The following is a 19,809-nucleotide window of genomic DNA, read 5'->3' as shown; positions in this document are numbered from 1 at the left end:
CTTAATACTGAAATGATTTTGGCAATCAGAGCTGGATGTCAACATGTTATGGTTATCTATTTTCTGAACTTAGCAATGCTAACCAGGAAGAATTGATTGATTAACCCTACCGTCTTCAGCTGATTTAGAAATGGCCCCTACAACGAGGGCATAAATAATCAAAAACTCATTTATTAGAAATCATTATCCGGTGACTGTTCTACATCATTTACAAAGCTGACTGACCCACGGAAAGATTTACTAAATTCTGTTTGTTAGCCGATGGGCAAGAGTGACACATTTGCCTTGAATATTAGTATCTAGACCATCTGTAGTGGGAAGTTTAGTTTGGATTTTAGGCAGTCTGATGACACTAAGACATTGTTTAGATTTAGATAATTGCATGAATTTTCAGATAAAAATAAAAAAGGTCGTATTAAGTTTTGTAATGATTCTTCCCCTCCTCCTAAGCTTTCTCATTATATTCTGTTGAGAACAAAAGCATCGTATCTTTTTTGAGAAAGATTGAATGACGTCACACTCATAAATTCACTTTAGAAATAACCTTTATTAAATCAACAAATGGCTAACAGGTTGTGGCCTTCCCCATTGCCAAACACTAGGCGAAGAGCGGGCGAGTCAGAGGCACGCTCCAGCCTAGCGGGACTCGAGCCGGCGGGTTAGATCTGCTCTGGACTGATAGGTGCGAACCAGAGGGAAGTGTCTTTCGCTCTGTATTTGTCCCCGCTGTCCTGCGTAGGAACCCGCAGGTGGCGTTCACAGGAGAGCTCAGTGCTGTCGCACCATCTTAGAGAGGTTTTTTGTTTTCCTTATGCGAGAGCTCAGACTCTGCTGCTAAGGAGGCAGAGACTTAATTCTTAATATCTGGTTTGGCACTTTAATATTAGCTCCTGGATTTTTTTTTTTTTTTTCAAACTGTATATTCCAGCCATCTTAAATGCATCTCCTAGCTAAAAACTTGATTTTTATGTCGTAGTTGAAGCTCTCACCTTCTCTATTCTAGGCCATTATCTTTCCTCCAGGTATGACAAACAGTATATATATTATAAATAACATTACAGCAAGATGCTTGAAACAAACTCAAGAAAGTGCCCTGAACTTTGAATCTTTCCTGTTCTGAACTGGATTAGAAAAAAGACACAGTGTTCAACTCAGATTTCGCAGTGGCATCTGGCCTCTACTCAAAAGCTACCACTCTGTCCTAATGTCCACTAGGTCAGGAGATGTGGAGATCCAGCTCTAAAAATAGCAGGCTGTAGCTGGCAGGGAGAGTTCCAGAAGTGAATGATTACTTAGAGAACAAATAGATTACTTTTTTCTTATTGCAAGGATATCACCTGGAAGGGAGGTGAAACATGCCCACTGACATGCCTTTGTAAGTTGCCTTTGCTAGAAAAAATATAAAGATGGAAATCATCATTAATTGTCATGCAAGTACAAGTGCTTGGTACCTCTCAAATTTCTGCGAATTCCTGAGGAGGTTTCTGCTTAAATCCACTGTATGTGCAATGTCTGTAACTGGATGCTTTGCGTCAGGCTGGACCCTCCGGCCAAGTCAATGTTCCTGGGAGCAGCTGTCCTCCTGGAGCAGTGACCTACTGAAAAATTAGGCCAGGCCCCAGGCTGTTTGCAGAGCTGCATGTAGCCATATACTTTGATTCACAGGATTCAATTCAAATCAGCAGCCTTCACATTAGCACAGAAGTTTCCCTCTAGAAAGTTCAGTGTTGGACGGATGCCCAGCTTATGGTATTTGTTCTGAAGACCGTTCTTCAATTCTGTACCTCAATTTTTATGATTGTTGCTGTGTGTGAAAAACGAAGGTAGCTGTAGGTTATGGTGAGTTATTGGTTGATTTCTGTAAAACATGAAAGGCTTAAATTTAAAAAGGGATTAAAAAGCTCTTCTGTATTTTGGCTAGATAATTACCAAAAAAAAGTTGATCGATTTTGCAACATTCCCTGACGTCTCTCAGAAGCATAAGCACTGAGGCATTATAATTTTGTCATCCTCTGTACATTTTTATGAATAGCTGATGTGGAAGAGCATAGGTATTTTAATAGTCAGAAATATGAAATATTTGTGTTTTCAAAGAAAATATTCAGATCTTAGAGAGTAAAACTTTGATAATTTCCAATTTTATAGTAAGGGTGACAATATAAATCTAAGCTTAAAGGAATCCTAAGTAGTAGTTCTGGTCTAAAAATGAGATTTCAAGAAAATGTTGCCCAAAAATGCGTGAAGCGTGTGTGTCCTTGAAATGACGTTGCAGGTAGTTTAAATTCTAACAAATATTGCCACATAGCATCAGAAACTTAGGTACTAAAAAGAGTTGTGCTGGTATTAGAAAAAAGTAATTATTCTAATCATTGTTACTCAATTATAAAGGAGTTCTAAGTATATGTGCATAGTGAGATAATAACCTTATTTTTTTGTATTTCCTATTGCTTTGAACCAGAACTCAGATACAAATGATTGTTTTTGTTTCTAATGTGAGAAAAACCTAAAACGGTCTTTCTGGTTCTTCCATAATTGGCAGCTATAAATTCAAAATAAAACTGAAACGCTCCATTTCGCACAGGAATTCACACATTCAGGAAGTCCTACCGTTCATATTATACAAGGAGTTAGATCAAATGTTTGGATTGTCCGTATTAGCAGCATATGCCATAGAACATAGGGTACGATATTATGAAAATGTAGTTATCTTTAGTGCCTTTAATACAAATACACAGGAACAGTGCATGTTGGACTACTGAGTCCCTGGCTTCTAGCCTGGTGAACCTTCCCTTAGGTCAAACGACATTTTGATACCGAAGGAGGATGATAATCCATTTTGTCAGAGGTTCAGCTGTGCGTGGTATGCGGAAGCAAGATGCCGTGGCAGGACTTCATTGCTGGAATGCTGAGGAGCTTTATTAATATCTTGCAAAGCTCTGCTGAGTAAAATGCAAAGAGCAGATGGCCATTTTCAACATCTGGTAACACTGGACATCCACGGAACAGCAAAAGGCACCTTGCTGACCTCAAGTCACCATACCAACCTCCACATCCCAGCTACCAACCACTCAGGTATCTGGCCTTTAAAATAATACCCCCTCCCCAATTTCCTCCTACCCCTGCTAAAATGGACTCCCTCCCCTCCCCAAACCCCAACCATTTGTAGTGGAAAGTACTAAGCAACTAGAACTGGTCACTACAATTTCAGTGATAATATAAACTTAAGTGTCCTGGGAAGGTATTCATATCCTATAAATTATTGGCATTTTGCAATATAGGAAATTGTACTGTAGTTTCCCTTCTGGGACCTAACCCTGAGAGGTCACTGATATTTAGAAAAAGGAACTGAGGGTGATGAAACTTAGCTGTTGTGCTTCATCAGTCTTATAGTTCCAGAAATAGTTCCTGTCGATGCAGTTTGACGCATACTTAGTATATGTATTCCTATAGTAATTTTATCCTTAGAACCAATATTTAATACCTAGACATGTAGTAAATAAAAGATTTGAGTCGCAGAAATTCTATGGCTTACACTGAAAGCATTTAAAAGCATTTTTTTAAAAAAGAGTTTATTTTCCACAAGGAAGAGCAATAGGAAAAATTAAATTGTTTTCCACATATTGTTTTCTTGAAACAGAGTCTACAAGGACATATTCAGCACCAAAACTAAAAACAAAAAAAAAAAGAGAAAAGAAGTACAAACAGCCATAGAATATAATCTATAAAGCAAACATTTAATATTGCACTTTGTTTTCTAATGTTTGGATTTTACTTATTTTTTCCCTAATTCAGATCAGGATTCTATATCAAATACTGGGCTACAACTGTGAACCTCATGTCTTACAATGTTGAGAATTGACCAATATTTGTGGAAGAAGCGTAATGCCTCTAACCAACTAGCAAAATAGTTTAAATGGAAAGTCTTTATTTGGTAAAATTTTAGATTTTTCACTCTGATCTCAAAGGCTGTGATGCAATGCCAATTACTACAATATTGGTCAATCCTGCTTCACATGTAATTCTCCATTATGCTGTGATAAGTAGTTTAATGCTATGTATATCAGCAATTGTTCCCTAGTCTGTTAAAACAACAAAAAAGAAAGAAAAAAAAAGTAAAACCACCAAATGCCCTTTTATGCCAACGATCCCATCAGCTTAAAATTTTTTGTCTGGTTAGAGAGGGTAAAGGGAAGGGACATTCACAAAATGGCCTAATAATGTAAGACATCACCCCATTTCCTTATTATCCAGTATTCTTGCTTATCAAAGCCGAAACCTTTTAACTGAATCACTTAAAACGCGACTCTTATTTATACTTTTTTTCACCCTGTCATCATTTTTGAAACATGAAATATCTTTCATGTTCTCATAAAGGCCACTTATGGAAAAGCCTATTTTGTCATTTTATGAAGCCTTAAAAACAAGGCAATTTTTGTAAAAATAAGCACCATGCAGAAACACCAGCTTTCCCTCTCCCCCTCCCTTCTGAGCTGTTTTATTGCACACGGAGATACATGATGGATTAGATCTCACTTTAAGTCGTCAACACCAGAAGCGTGTCCCTTTGTCAGTAGTCTGTGTTACATGATTCCCGAAAAGAACAGTTGACTTTCACAGGGTTCTAGCATGTTAAGTGCTGGTATTTGTATTACCAGATCTAATGGCTCCATCACACCATTTCTCTTTCTTCACCTCCGTCTTTGTCATGCACTCAGCCGCTGAGAACTATTTCTTGTGTTGCACTCAGCGGCTGAGAACTATTTCTTGTGTTTTGTTTGAATGTATGTTTGAAGTTGTTGGGATTTTTGTTTTAAAGCTTTTGAGAGTACCACAGGAGATGCAATCATCAAAGTAATTCTCAGTTAACTAATACTTGAGTACAGCTGGTAACACTGATATTCTAGCCCAGTTTCATTATACTTCTAGTCTTAGTATTTTTACAGTATCATAAACCCTGAAGATAATACAAAGTGCACAAACTGAGCTATCTTTTACTATAGTCCAAGCTCTTCTTGTAGTCTGAAATATACTTTCTACTAGAGACTCCTTATATAAAGGTATAGACTTTTTGGTGATTAGGTAACTATGTAAAAAAATAAATTTACTTTCCCTTCCCATCCCTACTAGTTGAGAAATCTCTCTGCCCATGAGTCCTGGGCAGTATATGACTACTTCCTTTTAAAATTCTTTTGACTCTTTGCCAGTGGCTGCTGGTGCTGCTTTCACTTGTGCCTTTTTTTTTTTCTTTTTTTAAAGCTTCACAACTTGACCATCTCTTTTTCGTGATGGAGGAAGTTAAGAAGGGAACAAAGGTGGGTTTTGTAACTTTTGTGTATGTCCCTATTCCAGATCCCCCTCTCAAGTAAAGAACAAAAACAGAACATAAACACAAAACAAAAAAAAAGTAACTCAACAGTGCAACATAACAAAACAAATAGCATTCCAACAGTTTGGCAAGTGATGAGTTCACCTGAGATTAAGTGATTTTTAGGCAGTCTGTAACAAAATGTTGCTTTGCGATAATAGTAGAAAGGCAACAAATTCTTAAAAGAAATCAAGAAGGTATACAATCCTGACAGAGTCTCTTATTAGTTTCTTTCTGTTATCTCCCCTCTACCCCCACCCCCACATATCTGTTGCTTATCTACTACAGTAGGCTGCAAAACATACAGCAAGAAGGATTGGCTTGAAGGCATTTGATGTTTGTAAATAAATCCACAATAGGATCCAAGCTGAAGAGGTGATACATGATCAGCCTATTAGGACAATTCTGAGCATGTGCATATGCAGGTAAAGTCCAGGCTACATTAAATTAAAAAAAAAAAAAAAAAGTCAGTGCATTTGTCAAAGTCTGTTGCTGTTGTTTTTTTGTCAAAGCTTTCTTTTGCTCCTTGTTGTGCGGACCACGAACAAGTAAGAGGGGGTAACAACAGTCAGGCATAAATGAGAAAAAGCTGTAGTGACACTGAACCGCACAACGTAAGCAATGAGCATGTGCAAATTTTTAAATCATAATAGGAAGCCATCCCTCTCTTACGTGGTGAGTGTTTTGACACACAAGACTGTAGGCTAGTAAGGCTGCTCCTAGTATGTGCCAGTATTTAAGGGGGGGGAGGGGAAAGCTCAGGTCTTCAAGCATGTGGAGCAGTCCTATGATGTTGCTGTAGGCTTCTAAGCATGATCACAGGTTGTTTTCATTTGTTCACCATACAGGCAAGAGCAATACCACTTCCTTTGAAAGTGTGTCTCCACTATGATGCCTTGAACTTCAACACGGCAGATACGATTCAAAACCCATATCAAGTCAGCTTATTATGGACTCCTTCAACGAGAGGGGCAAGATGGTCTGTCATCTGTGGGCTGATCTGGGTTTGGATCAATCTAACCAAAAGGCAGGAGGGGGAAGAAAAAAAGAAGAGATATTTTAGAATCAACTGCTAGAGATAAATCAGAATCCACGTGTTTAAGCAAATTACAATGATATATGGTATTCCTGATTCAAAGGTTATTGAAGTAATTGATAAACCTCTGGTCACTGAAACAAAGCTTTGGATAAAATTAACAGAAGCATGTTAAGTAAATTAAATGGAAAATTTTAAACACAGATTTACAATAACTTAAGAATAAGCACAAAGAACTAATACCAAGCATAAAAGAAAATTTGCTTTACTTCCACAAGGCTTTTGACTTATCTGATGTCTACAAGATGACACATGTATCACTAAAAAGTGTCATCTAAGAAACATTTAATTGATTTGAGAAATTGAGAAGTTTTGCCTGAAAAAAAAAAAAAAGGGCAGAAAACTATCAGTAAAATATAATTCTACTCTTAAAATAGTTAGTCATCAATATCCTACGAGGTTTCAAAAGCTCATGTGTTCCTAGACCTTTCTCCTCTTCCTTTCCTCAAAGGAAGAAGAGGAATAACCTGCTAGCTTAGGTCTCACAGACTGGATGGTAAGACAAGTTTTAAGTGTGCAGCCCATCTTTTAGGCAACATTGTATCAATTAACTTTATGTATTTTTTTGTTGTTGTTGAAGTTGTTTAAAATTTAGAAGGAAGCATTTTTTAAACTAATAACAATTTAATTAAATACTTAGAGCACCTAAAATGAAAAGAACCAAAGAGCTGTACTTCAGAGTTAAGCTATAGCAGAGCCCTAAGGGATTCTAGTACACAAAGAATTCCCCTCTCTCTGTCCACATTGTAGCATTAGTATTTCAAGGAGGAAGGGGAAATTACACCACATGATACTGTTTGCTTAAAGTGGGAGAATTCAGACAAAATTTAGCCAAAGGGCACAGTATTTCTCTTTTGTTCTATACCACTGCTTTATTGAAAAGTGTTTGTCTTATCTAAAAGAGTATGTTTATGTTTTATGGAGAGAAAAGGAGGGGGAATAACAAACAAAAAAACCACAACACTTTAATGCTTTCTGGAAGTTTCTAAGCAGTGCTGCCAAGAAAAATTGACTTCTAGGCCTGCAAAGGCACTTGACAGAGCACCTTTCAGATATAAGGCAGAGGTCATGTAAAAAAATAAGTGAGTGTAACCCATGCTATGAAAGACATGGAAAAAACTCTTGATGATTCATTCATCTGCATCTTGCTAAAGGGTGTGTGTCAGGGGTGGGGGGTGGGGAAGGCAGCTTGTTTCCTGTTCCTCACTTTTAGCAGTTTCTCCTAATTTTAGGAGAAGTATCTTCCTAAATGTATTCCACAAGAGAGAATTCAGACAAACAATAAATTAATCATCATATGCCATCCGATGTACCTACTTCTGAATAGAGGGGTGGAGGCAGAAAACGAAACTCCTGGATGTATGCAAATAATGGTCCTTGAAGCGCTCTCTCAAAATCATCACAAGCAGCTATGGGTGCAAGGCTGGACTGTCTCTGTTCCTCTGTGACCACTTCTGCATAGCTAGGAGGTGCTGAAGGGAAAAGGTACACGCAGTTCGAACAACAAGTTCTTATGCATGTCAAAATATATAACATGATAAATATTAAACTTTAATCATTGTAAAAGGCACCTGCAGGTAGGTAAAACAGTTTAGTGACTTTAATTGTTGAACACAGAAGTGAGCTAGGCAATTTCATTTTCTTCCTAAGATTAAGCTTCTGTTCAGAAACCAACTGACCACTGTGTATTGTGGCTTAATTATCCCCTTAAATTAAGTATACCAAGGATGCTGCCTTTCCTGTACAGAGAGCAATGACAGGACATTGAAATTTCTGGAATCCAGAGGACTGCAGAGTCTAGGATTTGTACTTAAAAAAAATTATATGTTCATTAGATATGTGAAAGCAGAGGGAAGGAGTTATAGTTCCCTCCTTTGGGGGGAGATATTCCATAGAAAAGAATTATACTATCTTTTCAGAAAGCCTTGGCTACAAAGGCTGGTGGGAGACCCCAGAAACTGCTAATATTACGGACTGTAATGCCTTATAAGCTAGGATGCAACTGGGATACTGGAGGTGAAAGTAATGAAATTCTACACAGATACAACAGCATTCTGTGCCTTCACTTATGCCAAGTTTCAAGGCAGTTGGATTTCCTTGCCTTTCCTAGGCAGAGAGAAAGGCAATGAGGGAGGAAACTCTGTTCCTCTACATAAAACAAACGGGTGGTAAGGGAACACCCACAAAGGACTTTCTGTGGGCTTTATCATGACAGGACAGAATGTGGTTCTGTTAGCAAGACAGCAATGAATAAAACAAACAAAAATCTAAACAGAATAGCAAACTGCTTGGGATTTGTATCGTCAAGTTACCTTCTGGTCTTTCAGGCAGCGTCAGACCAAGCCAATTCATGTTCATGCTACACTGGCTGCTCACACTTGATGTTCTGCTACCAAACGGGTGTAGAGGAATGGTACCAATGACCAGTGGTAAGTTAAGGAATAAATCCATGGCTCCTGGAATATCAACATACACCTGAAGAAAGATAAAAACAGAAGGAAACATGGGTTTGTGTTAGCAGCTTATAATTATTAGACTGATGTTTTTTCCAATGGAAATTTCTATGAGGAACTTGTTTCTAATTGTCTCTTTTAGGGCCTATGCTTCTATGGAGTTATAAGCTTCCAGAGTTAGTGGAAGCTTGAGATTCTTAACGTGAGGCCTCGCACAGAAATGCGGTCTACTCATGACATGTTTGCTTGGCTAACATGCAGTTATTTTGAGAACTTACATGATTTGAACCAAATTCACTTACAGATCTCCTCTCAGGACACTAATACTAGGACATGTATTTCTTTTGTCACTAATTAGCAAAAAACACTTTTGTTTGTTAGGAATTTCTATGGAATGAGGGAGATTACTCATGCTTGAGAATGAAACAGACCATCCAACATACCATTAGTGAATACTCCACACGGATTATACTACAGTCAAGGATCGAAGGGGAAACAGGTGGAATTTTCAACACTTTGCCATTCCAGGTTTCTGTTTTGCCAGAAGACAGGGACTCCCCACGCAGGTTGGCAACAAGCTGTTTGACTTCCTTCATTTTCCCTTTGGCATAGAATGCCTGCGTTTGGTAAATGGCTGCCTTTGGCACCACCATACGGGAAGAGCAGTTTTCAATCTCAGCAAAGATCTGAATTGATTCACCTGAAACAAAACAGAATTTCAAATTCTCTTTGCATTTAAAAGGCTGCTTAAGCAAACTGTCATATTCTTATATACTGTTAAAATGCACTAGACCTTTCTATCACTGCTCTACCTGGAAAAACATTCACTGATGCTGATGAGAGCAAGATCACCATTAACTCATCTAAATCAAAAATGTTCAAGTCTAACAGAAGCAGAAGTCTTTCAGCAATCTGGAGACGGAACTAGTGCTGTCTGTTTTACTTTACAGTATTCTGAAGCGATTGCTGAATGTGAATCAAAATGGTAAAAATAGCCATAATATTTCATTTATATAAAACCTGTAAGTACAAACTGTAGTTTTAAAAGGGAAGGAAAAACATTTCCTATAATTACTTCTGTTACGTACCTGGGGTGTAGCCCTTCCTTTCAATTTTGGCACTTAAGGATATTGGGCCTGAGGTACAAAACCAACAACAGAGCGTCTTTTCTTTTGTGCCTGCTTGGGGTGACTGCAAAGAAAGAATAAAATCGCCCATTAAATCAAGAGTTCAGTGAAACTTGTCAGCTATTTTAATAAACACAAAAATAATCATTTTCATAATGTAATTATATATTTTTAGAAACAAAACTAGTTCTCTTCATAAGAAAAAAAAAAATCTCAAGCAATTTAAGTGGCATTATGCAGATAAAGAGTTTGTCCTAATTCCACTTGTGCATTAACATTGCTTTTTCTCCTACCCATTGGATCCTCCATACTATAATCATACTTCAAACAGTTTTTAATACTTAAAATAAAATGCTTTATAGCCTACACATCCTAACATACTGTTGGCAGAACTTTTCATTGAATTATCAGTAAATTAGAACATCTTTCCACTTTCCATTACACTACATTTCAGAAACAAAGTAACTAACCCAACCTACTGTAATCTTGACTCCTACTATTTCCTCACTTAGTCTCATCTATATTAAACAGACTTTGTTATTTCACATGAGATGAGGATTAAGGGCTTGATCCAAAGCCCATTAAAGTCAAATGGGAGTCCTTTGATTTTAATGGAGTTTGTGCAAGGCCAAGGTCCCTTTGCAAGTCTGATTTTTCACCCATACACACAAGAAACCTATTTCAATGGACTTTGTTTTAAAGTTTTTTTTTTCCCCTCATAGATTAGAATTTGACAAAGGGAAAAGAAAGGGATTTTAGGCCAGACTGAAATAAAATCCTCATTGAAAGCAGCTGTGATATTAAATTGATTTTAATAAAATGAAATTTCATAAAGTTTATACAGAATTGAGATAATTTCTCCCCATCAGTAGAAAGTTATCCATATGGAAATTATCAATTATGCACTGCAGTACATTTCTTTTTTTTTTTTTTTTACTTTGCATTTTTAAGTTAGCAGTCTCTCACTGAAATATTTTTGAGTTGCACTGTTCCTTCCACAAGTTATTCCTTATTTAAAATCAAAGAGGAACAGTTCATAAAAATTCTCCTCCTGAGTGAGATTTTATAATTAATTATAAATTTAAATTGACAAACACATTTACATCTTATGTTTGTTAAACATTAAGCAACTCTGTACAGGATAATTTAGCTTTAAAAATACCAGCAGTTAAAGAGTTGCTAAATTGATATAATGCTTAAAAGATCAGCTGTAGTTAAACTAGCAAATAAATATTAGATAAAATTAGATGTTGATGTTGTTTTGGTTATTGTACTTCATTATTTGTATGCCAGAAACAAAGAATGAGTAATTCTGTCAATTCTTACCAGTAATGAAGGAGTGTTGATATCTATATGTTCAAAGACTGTAAATTCCTTCTTTAATTTTACTGGTAGAAGCCAAGGCCTATGCAATTCGGCTTTCACCCAATAGCGCACACTGCCATGTCTGCCTTCGAATGAGGTAGCAAGTGGTCTGTGCAGGACACAAAGGTCAAAATTGAGTAAAGTCTTTATCTCCCTTTCTAATAATGATACAATTGATCAGATTAGGATGTACTATGTTGAGTTGTATTTTCAATACATCAAAATATTTAATTAAATGTAACTTATTTGCAAAGTTTCCGTATCTCTAAAAATTCAAGATTAAAGTTGGGAGAAAAAAAATCATCTCCAATTCATCCAACAGTAGTTTTGTAGAAATTTTAAGAATCAATGAAAGAATTGTGCTAGAGAATGCCAGAAGAGTACACATTCCCTTTAAACTTAAGAGGTCACTTTCAAGTCTAGAATGCTGCACGCCCTTTAAACGTGTTTAAAACTACCAACTCCAAGTTAGCATTAGCAGCATTCAATTATTGTTTGAGATATTGTATTTTGTAAATAATTGTTTATTTGGCAGGTATCTCAGTGTCTAGTTTACTTTAGCTGTAACTAAGTTCGTTTTGCCTTAAGCAGGGTAGTTAAACATCTCAATTTAGAGCTCTGAATAGAGAGAGGCTATTTTGAGTATCTTTTCATTTCCCTCTACCCTGATGAAGCCATCTTAAAATATTAATTAAAAAGGAAGTTATTTTGCTCTCAACTCTGAAATACAAAGGAAGTCCTTCTTGGGAGCTGGAGGAAAAAAGACATGGAAAGGGGCTCCAACCTTTCAGCATTCCTGCAACAAGGTAAAACGAAGGACATGCATAACATCTTTACACTCCACTTATCTCAACAGTACTTTTTTTGCCATAACTTTTTTCTTTAGTATAAGAGAAGAAATTATGTTGTACTATGTTTCTGAATGCATCATAACATATAAATTAAGCATGATATTTGCAAAATTTCCCTGTCTTCTATAGCTAATACTGGCTGTGCTTGGACTTTACTAAAATGATTCTTTGATGTATGACATCTCTATCTGTAGATCTGAAACTTTTTTTGTAAATAGTCGAAATGAAAGGATTGTCTAATCAGTCTTCAATGTTTCATCCTGCCCCATTATCCTTTAGGGCAAAATCAATACAGCATGCCTTCCCCCCCCCCCCCCCCCCCGGGCTGCTTTACAGTTTTTCTTTTAAATGAATTTTGGAAATAGTCTGGATACAAAATGGTAAGTAGACCGTGTCAAAACTATTGTTCATCAGGCCTTCAGGTGTTTACTACCAGCCTTCATTTTCTCAGTATTATGAGACACTAGTTTCACAGTATTCCTTCCAATCACTTGAATAGAGCTTTATTTTTTTTTGACCAATGCTTGTGGTGTTTTACTGGTCATCTATTTCATCTCAAACTAAATACTCCGTGTATACTGTTTGTTTTCATATTTAAGTGTCCCTTCACACCTAAGGGAAGATCAGTATTCTCTTTCCTTATTGCTTCTTATAGTTGAGATTTTCATCTCAGTGTTCAATTGACACCTACAAATCTCCATATACATAGCGCTCTAAGTGTTACAGTAATATCTTCTGTAAAACCCTGTACTGTTCACTTTGAAACTGACCTGTAAAAGACATAATCTGCAGATTCTGCTAAAGCCAGCACCTCTAATAAAGAGATGGTTTATTAGTTTTAATATTAGGTATTAGCCTATTTTGATATAACTTTCTGCCAGGATTTTCAGCTTACTGACTTCAAAGCTTGCCTGTTACAGTAAAGGGCTCCTCTTCCTCCCTTTTTTCCATCCATTTCCAGATTCTTTCTGTTCCTTTTTTATTAAGTTTTCATGTTTCAGCCGATTTCCATGTTGGTAGCTCCTCTATGTATAAATCTTCTCTTTGCAACATTGGACACAGATGTGCGTGTGCGTGCGTGCACACACACAAGTGCGTGCATTGGCGGGGGGGGGGGAGGGATCTTAACACTTCTGCTATCACTCTTGCTTCTTCTTTCTTTCTGAGGAGAACAGGATTAAGTATGGAAACAGTCCTTGCTTCATCTACCCAACCATCTGCTTATTTCCAGCCTGGCTTTTTACATAAAGGCCAGCCTGAGTACATACATCCTATTTAAAATAGGACAATCTCCTCTTTTGTTCCAATGCTGTTAAACTTGCCACATTTGTTGCACACTGCGCCCAAACAATTAAGCTGTGATCTTATCACTAGTTCTTCTGGTCTGCGTGGCTCCAGTAAAATCTTGGGTCAGTTAGAAGGTATCTCAGCCACTCTGCAGGACTCAAATATTTGTCAGTTCAGTCCTTGGGGAGGAGTAAAATATTGCAAGATACAATGAATCAACAGACCTTAGTCAAAAGAGAGTAACCAATGGGGCAGCAAAGAGCTCCTGTTTTGTGAAAAAACAAAAACCAACTGTTTACCAGCATAGAAGCAACCTCTTCAGTTTAATGAGATTATCTCTTCTGTTGCATGTCTGAGCACAATTCCTACAACCATTGAAAAGGTTTCCCCTCCACCCACAATGAGAATTTTTCTTAGGCAGGTATGTATCTTAGCGTTCTCTCACACAACCTGAGTAGTGCTTGTGGGTACTTACGTCTGTGGAAGCTCAAAGCTGAATGCATATTCATGCCTTCCTGAATGAATAGTGTGAAGGCCTTCTTCAGAATTGTCATCATCTAGGAGGGAAAAACCCAATATGCTATTCCACCTGTAAATATTTTACACAGCATAATATATTATATAGGTTTATTTTTCAGAATAAAGGGGATTTATACACTCATTACAATGCTTAAGAACATGGTGTCCCACAAACAAGCATCTCCAATCCATTTGTATTAACTGTTAGATGTAAGGCTACAAAACTTTTACAGGTAGTTAACATAGCCAGATCCATCTTACATAAAAGCAGAGCTTATTTATTTTATGTATTATTTGCTGCTGAATACTGGCACAGTTGTAACTGCTGCCATTTCAAGCTCTGTCTGAAAGATCTGTAATGGAAATCATGTTTTCCAACATGATTTCTAGTTCAAAACTTGGGGGTGGAGGGGAAGAGCTCTCTAATAACATTAAGTGATCCGAGTATGAAGTTTGCTCTGTAAGATAAATTTAGTAATTGAGTTTCCTTTTATCTTCTGCCTAGCAACAGTGTCCAGAAATTAATCACCAACAGGGGGGAGGAAGGTGGACATTCACCACCGAGAAAGTACCAGACATTCAGGAGCATAGGAGATGGCATGCTGTCCAATTAAAGTTGTTTAGAGCTAATCTATAAAAAAACCCTCAAAGTTTAGCTGGATCTTGCTTGTATAACTAAGACCCAAAGCTTTCCTTATGCCAACAGGAAAACTGACCTTTGTTTATAGTCACAATTCCCTGTATGCTCCAACAAATTTGTGGCTTTTTCTAATATAATTACCATAACACTATAGAAATGCTGACTTCATCAAGATATAAAGTTACTTGTGAGAAAATAATTTGAGTATCTCATGTACAAAAGGATTGGAATAATACATACAGTGAGACTATGCAAAAAACAATTGCTTAAAATCTGAAACATCACGGAGGATCACAGGCGCATTTCAAAATTTGTAGTTCTCACTGTCCTACAAAAATGCTGATGCTCCAATTTCTTTAGTGCGCCAGAAATGCTGAAACAAGCCTATGGCAAGTAACCTAAAAAACACTAGAATGCCATTTACAGAAATGCATCTTCAGTGTGTAGTGTCACAAAGTAAGAATCTCGAAGATATGCTCAAAGCGCACGACAATGCGCCTTTTTAAATAGCTGAGAGCTTATTTATTAAAAGAAATAATCTTTCCCTCGCCCAGAAGTTTTTTCTTCCCTTCTTCCTTTCCTTCCTTCCCTTTCTTTCTGCCAGCTCAGCAGTCCCATTGAGCCTGAGCGGCAGCAGCAGAACTGTGGTAAACAAGTGCTGAGCTGTCAATCACGGGCTAGGCTGGAGCAGGAGAGGACCGGCCTAAACCGGCGCGAGCAGATCCCCAGCCAGCCAGCCAGCCGCTCATATACATACAGTATACATTACACCCCGCCGCATTTGCTCAGCAACTCCGCTCGCAGCCTAGCCTGGCGGTCGGGGGGAGGAGGGAGGCAGAGGCGCCGCCCGCTCCTCGCCTTCCGGTCTGCTCGCACCACAGGGCCGCGCCGCCGGCCCGACCCGGCCCGACCCGACCCGGCTCGCCCGGCGCTACGTGCGAGGCGGCACCCGCGCGGCCTCCGCGTCCCTCGCGGCAGCGCGCGATGACCGTTACTGAGAGGCAGTTGCGGACGGTGACAGCCTGGCGCGCGCGGGCAGGGGACCGGGGGGGGGGGGGGAGGAGGGGCGGCGGCGCAGTGAGGGACGTGACTGGCCGCAGAGCGCCGTGTCCCGGCGGCCGCTCCCGCCCGGCCGACCTCGGCGGCGGGGGCGTTGCTGCTGCTGCCGCCCGTCCCGAGAGGGGCTTTCCCGAGAGAAGAGAGGCGCCGTGCCCAGTATCCCGTGGGCCCTGCGAGCCGCCAAGCCCTGAGCGGCCAGGCAGGCCCCCTTCCCCGCCAGCAGGGCCAGGGTGACGGCGCTCGTCCCCCGCCCCCTCCCCCGGCCCCTTGCAGTGCGGCGTCCCGGCTTCAGCACTGCCGGCGGGGAGGTCCCACCGAGGCCGCGACCGGATCCCTAGCCGGGGGGACGCGCATGAGACAGCAACAACTGGTGAGCGGAAGACCCTTCCCCCGGTCTCCCAGCGAGATAAACTGGTACTCCTCAGTGCCCGACTAGCGCGCCCCCCCCCCCAAACTGAGGTAACTCCCCGGGGACCGGGGGGGGGGGCAGGGGGGTGGAAGGGAAGGGAAGCGAAGCGTCCCCCTCCCCCCGGTCCCGGACGGCGCTGGCCGGGGGCCGCCCCCGCGGGCGTGCGGGCCGGGGAACCTGCTCCCTCAGCCGCTTTCTGCTTCCCCCCTCCCCCCGGCGCCCCAGCGGCCGCCAATCAGCGGCGGGCATCGCCTTAGCAACAGGCTAACAAACCTCAGCAAGCCAATGACGCGGGGAGGGCATGGGGCGTGGCCTCCAGTGCCAAGCTAGGTTGAGGCGTCGCGCTAAGTCATTGAAAGTCGGCTCCGCGCGGCGGGCGCTGGCAGTCGCTGCCCGGCCGTGGGGGCACAGCAGTAGGCGTTCCCCGCGCCAACCGCCCAAGTTTCCTCACACCGACCGGGTGCGAGCCCTGTGTCCCTCCTGGTATCCGAGGGCGTCAGATCTGCCTCTTCCTTAGTCTTTTGTTCCCTTTCCAGCCAAAAGGGAGCCCCTACCAGCAGGGTCAGCACTTGGATCTACACTCCACATGCAAAGTCATTGCTGCTGCCTAAGCAGCCAGTTGGAAGCAGGGGGTTTCCCTCCTACTTGTAAGCATGCACCCTGCCATGAAGGCTCATGCATGCTTGCACGTTTCTGTCAGCTGCAGACTGGAGGTGAATGAAGTTTCGCATGGGTGAATTATCTCCCAGGCAGCAGCATAAAGAACATTTCAGCTACAGGCCACCTCGTTAGTGACCTATACTGGCTTGCGCCACGATAACATAATTAAAAAACTCATTCCTACATTACTATTCATTTAAAAAAATGTCTTTCAAGAGGTCCAATGCAAACTATAGTCAAACTTCCTTAAAAATTGCATTTCTTCCTAAGAAAAGAAGGGAGAATATCCTATTCATGCACCGATCTCTGCAGTAAATATGCTGCATATTAAAAAAAAAAAAGGAAAATTACATAACCAGTTTTAACATTATTTTCTTGTGCTAGGAATTAAGTCATCGCCACCACCTGACGCGCGTAACCAATCTGCGGAGAGGAGAAGGAGCACCCCCTCCCTCTCCCCAGGACTGGTCCCAAACAGGATTGAACCGCTTCTAACAAAGGGTGGAAACTTCAGAAAAACAAGCTTAGAGTCCCCTATACTTTCACAATGTAACCATGCGAACAACACATTAACAAACCGAAGATCCGCACCCCCCCTCACAATGTGTTACCCCCTTTTCCATACCCAAAATAAGGGAATTTGCAGAGCACTTTACGTTTCTATCGGGGCTGGGCAGACCGGGTTTCCATTGAATGCAGGTTCCAGAACTCCCTAACTTAGAAACGATGCTCCGATTATACAACTGCGGACTCTTATTTGGCCTTTTCGGCAGATCTTTACCTCTCGGTCTCCCACACAGAGGTTTAATAAGAGAAATCGGAAGTAATTTACGAATTTACTAGTAGTTTAGAGCAAAGGAAGAGGGAGAAATTACACGTGGGGTGGTGATAGCATATGTCAAAATAAGCCACGGGGACTCTTCTATCTGCCAGCAATGATCCATCTTTAAAAATCATCACTTATCAGTCTGAAAAGCAGACCTGTATCTAGTGTGTCAAAAAGTCTAGTTTTATGTTTTAATTATATTTCACAATTTGATAGGCTGTCTCCAGGAAAGTCATGTACTGCATCTCTGGTTTTGATATTTATTTTCCCCACAAAAAAATGTTTTGCCATTATCGCTGTGACAAAATAATATTACATTCCAAAGATACAGTATTAATAAACTGCAAATCCTTATGAAAAAGCTCCGTTAAAGGGCAGGTAGTTTAAGAAAGTCCTGTTTGCAGGCACTTTGCAGATGCATCTCAGTACAGTTTTAACATTAAGTAAACGTCCATATAATGGAACAGAAATCTCAAGAAGGTACTCTGCGTTTCCTCATCTTCAGAAATATTGGATCTTAGGGGCTACATATTAAAAAGCAATAAAGCAAGACAAAGCAAAGATGCGTCCTTTTCCAGAAAAATGTCTGCATATAATGAACTAGTAAGTAAAAAATCTTACCTCTTTCGTGCCCAATTAGGATGTCCTTATGGTTGAAATATTCTACTTCTTCAGTGTAATTCTGTGTATAGGCAGTGTTGGATCCAGCATTTCTAGATTCAGTCCAACGTACTTTTGCATGTCCTCTTGCATGAATTTTAAGAGATTTTACTCTAATTTCCCCAGTAACTTCTAAATTGACCCTTCCTGAGACTGTGTCCCCGCTAGAATAGACGGGGACATTGCTGTCATTGAGACAGTCAAAGCTTATTGTCAAACTCTTCACCTTCCCCAGCACCATGTTTTATAACAAAGTGTATAAAAATATATTGTAAGAAAAAAAAAGTCAAGATCTCATATAAAATGCGATCTTCACTTTACACTGATCAACGTCTCTGCCGTGCAAAGAGCTTGCCGGCAGGATCGGCGTCTCCCCTACTAGCCCGTCATTGGGGTTGCTTGGAAAGCCCCAGCCCTCGCTGCTGCCGCGGCGGCTGCTGCTGGCGGCGGCGCGGCGCGGCTACCCGGCACTGTGGTCTCCCTACAAAGACGGCTGCCTGTGCGCTGGCAGCTCGCTTTAAGAGCAGCTTTGTGAAAAACAACCCCGCCGCGCATGCGCCACTTCTCCGACGGCTGCAGTCGCGGGTTCTGGCGATGTGCGGCCCCTCGCTGCCGTGCGCGGTCGCTGTTGTGCTGCGCCGCTAGCTGGCGAGCTTGCTGGCCGAGACAGGGCCCTGCAGTACGGTGCTGAGATGGGCGTTGAAGAGCCGGGAGGGAAACACCGGCGGCGGGGGAGGTGCGGGCTCCTCCTCGGGAGGGCTTCAGTGGCTCGTCCCGCTGCTGAGCAGGGCCTGGCCGGCCCGGAGGGGCCTCGGAAGGAGCCTCGGGAGGAGCGGGGAGCGGGGCGGAAGCCGCGGCGCGGGGGGGGTGGGCGGGTGGCGAGCGCTGCCCCCTCGGCCCGGCAGCGGCCGGCGCGGCTCGCCCCCGCAGCCGCGGGTTGCCTGGTTAACAGTAAAAATAGCAACGGTTCTGTCAGAGGCAGCCTGGAGAAGGCAGTCGGCTTTTCTCCGGGCCACAGATGTCGCCCAAGGCTTTTGTTGGTGAGGCGGCCGGTCCTGAGCGGGTTGCAGGCAGGCAGCGGGGCCGCCGCCGGCCCGCCTGTAACCCCCGCCCCCCGGCCGCCGGTATTAGCCGGCGCCCTCGCTGAGGGGTGAGGGCAGAAGTTGCCCCAAGGATGAAGGAGAGTCTGTTCTGAGTGTCTTTCAAACAGTGGTTTATAATTTTAAGTGAATCCTTGGATTCGCTGCACAGACTCAAAAGATGCAGCTCATCCATTTTCTAAATGACTTAAAAAAAATCGGCTTGGCATCAGGGAATGTCTTTAATAATCTTGTTTCCAAAAGTGAGGCTTTATGCAAAAGCAAGCATTTAAATTTCTTTCAACGTGAAGTTTCCTATGTTAATAATTTTGAATATAATTGTTTGAATAAAATTGTAATATAATTTACTGAAGCTTAGTTTGGGGTTTGGTTTGTTTGCTTTGCCGTTGCTG

General features: G+C 41.2%; 1 protein-coding gene across 2 annotated transcripts; it reads right to left on the bottom strand.

The window, feature by feature from the left end:
• Positions 1-3,528: 3,528 nt before the first annotated feature.
• Positions 3,529-18,807, bottom strand: LOC104150182 (arrestin domain-containing protein 3). 2 transcript variants are annotated; one of them, XR_011137588.1, is made up of 8 exons: positions 18,279-18,807; positions 14,020-14,101; positions 11,368-11,515; positions 10,003-10,105; positions 9,358-9,614; positions 8,774-8,936; positions 7,779-7,971; positions 3,529-6,381 (listed from the first exon to the last, which is right to left on the bottom strand). XR_011137588.1 is itself a non-coding variant. In XM_009684294.2 (8 exons), exons 1-8 carry the CDS (start codon positions 18,556-18,558, stop codon positions 6,325-6,327), a joined length of 1,245 nt encoding a protein of 414 aa, XP_009682589.1. In that variant the 5' UTR covers positions 18,559-18,788; the 3' UTR covers positions 3,529-6,324. The 2 variants fall into 2 exon arrangements, 1 of the variants encoding a protein (XP_009682589.1); XM_009684294.2 differs by having other exon boundaries at positions 7,779-7,933; positions 18,279-18,788.
• Between the last annotated feature and the right edge of the window lie 1,002 nt (positions 18,808-19,809).

Source organism: Struthio camelus, chromosome W (assembly GCF_040807025.1).
Source record: "Struthio camelus isolate bStrCam1 chromosome W, bStrCam1.hap1, whole genome shotgun sequence".
NCBI classification, from domain to species: domain Eukaryota; kingdom Metazoa; phylum Chordata; class Aves; order Struthioniformes; family Struthionidae; genus Struthio; species Struthio camelus.
The sequence above is the reverse complement of the archived record's forward strand: the minus strand, read 5'-3'. Positions and strand labels throughout refer to the sequence as shown.

What these genes read in the sequence shown, in the direction of transcription:
- LOC104150182 (XM_009684294.2), bottom strand. Translation starts at nt 18,558, where the DNA reads ATGGTGCTGGGGAAGGTGAAGAGTTTGACAATAAGCTTTGACTGTCTC. An exon ending in TCAACACTCCTTCATTACTG is followed by an intron (nt 10,106 to 11,367) that starts GTAAGAATTGAC and finishes CTTTCTTTGCAG; the next exon opens with TCACCCCAAGCAGGCACAAA. An exon ending in CTCCACCCCTCTATTCAGAA is followed by an intron (nt 6,382 to 7,778) that starts GTAGGTACATCG and finishes CCTTTTGGTTAG; the next exon opens with ATTGATCCAAACCCAGATCA.